General features: G+C 45.8%; 1 protein-coding gene across 1 annotated transcript in view; it reads left to right on the top strand.

The window, feature by feature from the left end:
* The first annotated feature begins 1,947 nt into the window (after window positions 1-1,947).
* SMARCAL1 (SNF2 related chromatin remodeling annealing helicase 1) overlaps window positions 1,948-7,041 on the top strand; it is a 43,401-nt gene continuing 38,307 nt past the window's right edge. The window contains exons 1-3 of the mRNA XM_076342883.1: window positions 1,948-2,016; window positions 3,008-3,974; window positions 4,659-4,709. Of these exons, the coding sequence (XP_076198998.1) occupies window positions 3,098-3,974; window positions 4,659-4,709 (928 nt within the window). The 5' untranslated portion in view covers window positions 1,948-2,016; window positions 3,008-3,097. The remainder of the gene's footprint in view (window positions 2,017-3,007; window positions 3,975-4,658; window positions 4,710-7,041) is intronic.

The raw sequence follows: 7,041 nt of genomic DNA, 5'->3' as shown, positions 1-7,041 counted from the left end.
CACGGGGCTGAGCATTCTTCCCTAGCAAACCTGCTTTGCAGTGAGGGGGCCCGGAATCTGGAAAAAGGTTCCACCCTTACTTTTTTCTTAAGAGAAGCTGGGACAAAACCCTGGACCAGGACCTCTCCTCAGCCCTGTGGTTTTCTTTAAAAGTGGTGTATTTGCGAGCGCCTGTGTGCACGTGGCGTGCTCATGTCTGTGTGTGTACGATTCCCAGGTGAGTAACAGCACTCCCAGGGTTGTGCTGTGTGTCGAGTTGCACCTCGTTCTTGCTGCCTGCCTTGTTTTTCTTGGGCTGATGAGCTCCTGACTAATGGTAGTCGCTGCTGCTTAATCAGGAAGCAATTTAAGGATAACCTTTTCTAATTAACCAGCAGAGAGAAGAATGAATAAACTGTGAAACAGCCAGCTGGCTTTGGTGTCCCCAGCCAAAGGGTCTGTCAGGTGGGAGAAAATGGCATCTGGGGACAGGGATGGCGGCTCCAGACCCACCACTGGGCAGGGTAGTGAAAGTCAGAGATGGCAGGGGGTTATGGTGCTCCCCAGGGCCTTTTCTCAGCTTTCTCCCCAGGTATGGCTCTGGTCATGCGCATGGGGATCATGACTGTCCAGGAAGGGCAGCTTGATGTGTATAAGCAAGCCCTATGTATAACTAAAACCCTGGGAGACCCTTTTATTCAGAACTTCAACACAAATATGAGTAATTACCTTATTATGAAGGTGTTCACAGAATCATAGAACAGCCGAGGTTGGAAGGGACTTTGAAAGATCATCTGGTCCAACCTTTTGTGGGAAAGGGAGCCTAGATTAGATTATCTAGCACCCAGTCCAACTGCATCTCGAAAACCTTCAGTGATGGGGACCCCACCATGTCCCTGGGGAGGTTGTTCCAGTGATTGATCGTTCTCACTGTAAAAAGTTTCTTTCTTATATCAAGATTAAACCTCTTTTGGTGCAACTTGTTGAACAGCTTGGGGCCCAGTATCAATCCCTGAGGGACCCCACTTGTGACAGGCTGCCAGTCTGAGTAAAACCCATTGATCACTGCCTTCTGCGAGTGCCTGTGAGCCAATTTCCTACCCATCTCACAGACCACCCCTCCAGTCCATATCTGATCAGTTCGTCCAGGAGGAGGCTGTGGGAAACAGGGTCAAACGCTTTGCTGAAGTCCAGGTAAACAACATCCACTGCTCTCCCCATGTAGACAGAAAGTGTTATTTTGTTGTAAAAGGTGATCAGGTTAGTCTGGCGTGATTTGCCTTTGGTAAATCTGTGCTTTTTCCAATCACCTACTTCAGTTGGTTTGTGATAGTTTCTAGGAAGGCTCGCTCTACTACTTTCCCAGGGACTGGAGTAAGACTAACAGGCCTGTAGTTTCCTGGGTCCTCTTTTGGGCCCTTCTTGTAGATAGCTCTGACATTTGCCTTCTTCCAGTCGCCAGGGACATCCCCTCATCTCCACTACTTTTCAAAGACTACAGACAGCGGCCTTGCACCAATGTCAGCCGCTGCTCTTAACACCCTGGCGAGGATTCCCTCCTCACTGCTGACAACAGTGTTTTCACCCTTTCTCATGCATTACCTCCATTTTTTATTCCCCACTCGTAGCCACTCATTTAAAAGCCACGCACACCAGAAGCAGCCAGTGAGGGACCCCTGACCCAGCTGTACCGCACTAGGTGCTGTCTGGGGCAAAGCCTTAGCCCGTGGCCGGCAACAGGGCCCCGCGCCCCACATGTGGGCCTGAGCCAAACCCCTGCGAGAGGGTGGCGGGGGCGGCCTCCAGCCCCCGACTCCTACGACGAGACCGCGAAGCTCCCAGCGCCCCTAAGATGGCGCCGTGAGGGGAAGACTACATTTCCCAGCGTGCCGAGCGCCCCGCGCGCCGAGTTTAGTTCCCGGCATGCTGCGCGCTGCCGGCCGTTTGGTGCCGCCGGGCGGCAGAGCGGGGTTTGCTGGGAGCTGTAGTCTGCGCGGCTGCGCGCCCTTTGGCGGTGTACCTGGCCTCTGCCAGCCGGTGGGTGTGCGGGCCTGTGGGGAGGGGAAGGCGGCTGGGCCGGGGCTGAGCCCAGGGCGGGCTGTAGTGGAGCCCCCGGGGAGCGGGGAGGGACCGCGGCCTGCGGCGTGGCCCTGGGCCCCAGTGGGGTGCGGTGGTGCTGGGCCCCTGTGGGGAGGTGGGTGGTCCTTGAGGACGGCGGGGCACCCCAGCCTGCGGGGTGGGGGCTGGGACCTCAGTGGAGTTTGGGACAGGGGAGTCTTGTGCCTGGGAGAGGAGCGGAGCAAGGAGTGAGCCTCGCTTCTTACAGGGTGGTGGGGAAGGTAGGTCTGAGTGCTGGACGAGGTGGGCAGCCCCTCGGGCATGAGGCAGGGAGTAGATGGAGTGAGGCCAGCTCCTGGGAGATGTGGTGGGAGCCAGGTCCTCGCTTTTATCAGCAGGTCCTTCACCTGTGAGTGGACCTTTCTCAAGGCAGGAGCTGACTCTGCCCTTTGGGGTTGAGTATGTATCTGCTACATGCTGTGAGATGCCAAGAACTGGAAGGTGATCAGGAAAGATGGGGTGTCATCCCATCTTTGCTGTTAGGTACCAGAAATATGAAACGCTTCCACACAAGACTGTGTAGAGATGTATTGTTCTGCCTGCATTTGCCTTTGCGGGGCTGGCTCTGCAGTGCTGGGTGTCCCTGTGCTTGGCTATTTTATCAATTTTGCTGGGATTTGCAGAGGAGAGTGCTCAGAACTGTAGTGGAATAGGGGTTTTCTCCTTTTTCCATATGTTTTATCTATGTGGGACTGGCATTCAAAGCCCCAGCAGTAGTTGTCAGCGTCTGCTTGCTAATAATGGCTCAGCATTGGTCTGACAACTTTGCTGTACTACTAGGTTTTTGTGTAGGATCAGTTAAAGTAATACTCAGTCACTAATAATACTGCGTTATCAATACAATAAGCATTTTGGAGGGGAACAGCGTTGAAACTTCCTGTCTCTTTTTTGCTTTTTTTTTTTTTGGTAGACTAGCCTCCGTTCCTGTAAAGAAGCAGGTGCCTCTGTGATTAACTCCTGATGCAGTTTTGATTCAGATTTATTGTTTGAATTGTTGAAGATGTCATCAGGCCTTACAGAGGAACAAAAGAGAAGAATTGAAGAGAACCGCCAGAAAGCTTTGGCTAGGAGAGCAGAGAGGCTAGCAGCCCAGAGAGCTGGGCAGGTGGGGATCGCTGGACCTCAGGTGAAAGAACAGAGTCCAGGCAATTCGGGAAACTTGAAGGAAAAAAACAATCATGTCAGGTTCATTAGCCAGCACCAACAGAATCCAAACAGTCCTGCGGAGCAGAAGAGCTATCTTCAGGAAGATTATAATCATGACACTGCAAACCAACAGATGGCTGGTTCACATGGAGAGCAACAAAAGAATTGTTCAGAGGGCTCGGAACAAGCAAGTGGCATTAAGCAGTTCCCTATAACGATCCCAAATTCTCTGAGTTATTCCCATAAATGTTACTTGGATGCTGGTGGTCAGGAACATGGACAACAAGCTTTAATTAATCTTGGTACATTCCAGCAGCCCAAATGCTACCCAGCTTTCAAAAACCCTACAGAACCGTCTCATCCTAGATTAATTGATAACAGGCACCCTGATGGTAGTAAAAATTTACAAAGTCAGAACAAATCTGCAATAAAATATGTTTCACCACCAAGTAGCGCCACCCCGAGTGATTCAGAAATGCTGATAAACACAAGCAGACCAACGAAAAGAGAAGGGGGAGGTGGTGCCTTTCAGGCCAGTGGTAGGATGCAGATGCAGAAGCTGACCAGTTCTGCTGGTGCAGGCTCTACCTTTGAAGCTGCCTCTTGCAAGAAAGCAAATAGTGTTACAAAAGGAAAATGTGTGAAATATGGGGAAGACCGATTCCAGGTTGAAATAGGGTATAATGCTGAACTCGTTGCTGTGTTTAAGAAGATACCAAGCAAAAGCTATGGTAAGAATTGATTGATTGCTGTTATCTCTGTTTTACGTTGGATCGAAGTTTCAGTGCCTGCTGGAACTGTAGTTGCTATATGCTCTTAGCAGTGCAGCTATTGCTGGGGTGGAATATGTGGTATTAATGGGGGATTGGAAAAGTAAAGACAGCTGATACTGGAAAGAAATTCTGGGCATAAATAGCTTGAGCTTAGATTTAGCCAAGGAATGAGAAGCCCTGCTTTATGAACAGTGCTTTAAGAAGTTTAGTGATGGCAGCTGGTCAGTCTTTTGGGAGTGAAGGAAGAGAAGGTGTTCATAAATTGGTATGGGAAAATGGGTCACTTCAGCTGTAGTTCAGAGTTGATGAGCTGATTCTGTTAACTGGGTTACTGAGAGCAGTGGAGTCTCCACCTTTTGGCTTGCTTCTGATCTTTTCTCCCTGCCTTTATTTGTTATATTCTACTTTTGTTTCCCTCCCATGTGTTGCTGCGTCCTGTGAATGGCTGCTGCATTCTTCTTGTCTTAGTATTGATGTGCCCTATGACTTTTTTGGTGTCATGTAGCTGTAAACTTGGGCATACTGTTTTTCAGATGTGTGTTGAAAAGTTTGCATGAGTAGATTGAATTCTCTCTTACCTCGCACGAACATTTCACAACAGCACTTTTGATCACAAATGATTCATATTCTGCCATATTTTAGATGCTGCTATGAAAAAATGGAATTTCAGCCTGGAAGATTACAGCAGTTTCAGTAAGTAAATGGGTTGTTGAATGATAAAAAAGAATCCAAATCTTGACCCCCTTCCCCGCCTTCCATAATTATTATTTAGCTTTGTTATTGTCTGGAGTAATAAAAGTAGTGCTACTCAAACATAACACCCATCTTTTAGGCATCTAGCTCATAATATTTTTCTGACATTTTGTAGTTGATTAGAAATAACACAATTTTTCACGTGATCTAAATTCCAAGCATAGGTTTAACTTTTTCTGCCATTGCTGAAATTTTCAGCAGCTGACAAGCCTGATCATAGGAAAAATATCTGCTGTGCAGGCACTTCATATGAGTCTGTATTGAGAACTGAGTGTGTCCCACTGGCTAATGCTTAATTTCTAGGTCTGTTCATGTATTTTCTTTTTCAACAGCTCTTTTTTCTTTTTTTTTTTTTTTAACATTTTTTCCTGTTAATTTTGGGTGTCAGAAAAGGAAAAAGGGTAATTCTCTAGGGCTTTGAGTGAGACTGAAAATGGATTTGCCTTTTTTGGCATAACATGGATGGCTTTATCTTTTTTTCTCTCCTGTCATTTTGTTCTGGAAAGATTGAGAGATGATAGAGGCAAACACTTCAGGTAAGCTTTTCAAAAGCACATTGTATTGAAGCAAGTGATAAATCACTGTTGATTTCAGTGGGAACAGAATTAGACCTGTGTTGAGCACTTTGAAAAACCCACAGTTGAGTGCTGGTATTTTAGCTTCCCATGTGGGTTGCCACACATTTATAATTTAAATGCTGCTGGTTTGCTTGAAGTGTATCAAGTACAGATGAGAGGAGAGTCTCTGCACCAAGGAGCTTGCAAATGAAGAGGATGGCTTTTAGAAATCAGGCTTTTTTCCTTAAAGCTATCAAATATATGAGTTCTCTGTGGAAAGTCCCTGTTCACAAGGGAAGACAGTATATGATCAACATTGGACAACGATAGCAGGGAAAAAAATACCCTGAGAAAAGGGAACTGACTTAAAAGGGCCTTGGTTTGAAGTCTTGTAAGAGTAAAAACAATTATTTTAAAACTTCTCACTGTTAATTTTGTTCTTCTGAATTACGTTTCTTTCTTTGTACTATAAATTAAACATGCGGTCAAGCCTAGAAACAGATACTGAAGTAAAACGAGTAAAGTATGGTCGGTTTTTTTCAATTTCTTTCAGTATTAGTTGTAGAGATGAGTTCTAACTATGCAAGGCTGAAGCAGTAGCATCTAAACTCTTTTGCTTGGTGCATTGGGAGGAAAAAGTCTAAATTGGTGGTTTCCTGGTTCTCTACTTTACAAATTACTTTCATTTGATGCTCTTAAACTTTTTCTTTGGAGTGGAAATCTGAAATGCTTGGGTTTATTCTGGAAGTCACTTATTTTAAAATAAAGGTAGATGAAATCCAAATGGCTTACTAACTGATTAGGAATAAAGTGTCTGAATTTGTTTCTTTTTCCCTTTTTTTCCCCTTCTCAAATCTTAACCACTGAACTTACATTTGTTTAAGTTGTTGTTGCATATCAGTAAGCTGGACTATTTAAAAAGAAGCAGGGTGGATCATGATGTGCAGCTTAACCCTCAAAAGACTAGATTCACCTGCGTTTACTCTAAACAGCTACTGGATAGGGGAGGTTGTCTCTCCTTACAAATACGTGGAGGCAGAATGTGCTTAGTGGTCCCCTGCTTTTGAGTCTAATGGACTCTGAAGATGCTAGTGAATCCTTGTGTTACTGTAGTACGTACGAGTTGGAGTCTTGGGGACGAAATTCATTATTTTGGTGCTGTAAAAATACAAGAAAAAATATGGTTCTTGTTCCTTAACCATCACAGTTCAGCTATGATAATAAAGACAACATATGGGTATAGATTGGCAGAGAGAGACAGGGAAAAGTGGAATGTTTATTAGTGTGGATAGCTGTGGTCTCAGGCTAACAGCTGTAAAATGCTGTGTCCCTTTTCTCCCCATGCCCTACCATCATGACAGAGGTGGTTGCTGGTGATTAGTAAGATAGGAGTGCAGATGGCTGGGGGGAAGTACAAGTCTAACTGTAAGACATGGTAGAATAAAGGGTGGTGGACTTAAATTTTAACAAAGAGATTTAGGGGTTTGGACTAGATTCCTTCCTGATACCCTTCCTACAGTATTGTGAATATACAGCATTCCTCCTAGCTGAGATTGCATATCAGACATGGACATGAGGCAGGAGGCAGATATTTTTAGATCTTTCTCCTTTGCTGTTTGCAGAAGTACCTTTCCATCTTTTCAGGCACATACTATCGATCACCATGCCCCTGTCCCTGCAACTTTGTAAGTGAAAATGCTGTATGACTGTGTGCA

The sequence above is a fragment of the Aptenodytes patagonicus genome, chromosome 6 (genome assembly GCF_965638725.1).
Source record: "Aptenodytes patagonicus chromosome 6, bAptPat1.pri.cur, whole genome shotgun sequence".
Lineage (NCBI taxonomy): Eukaryota > Metazoa > Chordata > Aves > Sphenisciformes > Spheniscidae > Aptenodytes > Aptenodytes patagonicus.
Note: the sequence above shows the minus strand (reverse complement) of the source record. Positions and strands in the feature narration are given on the sequence as shown.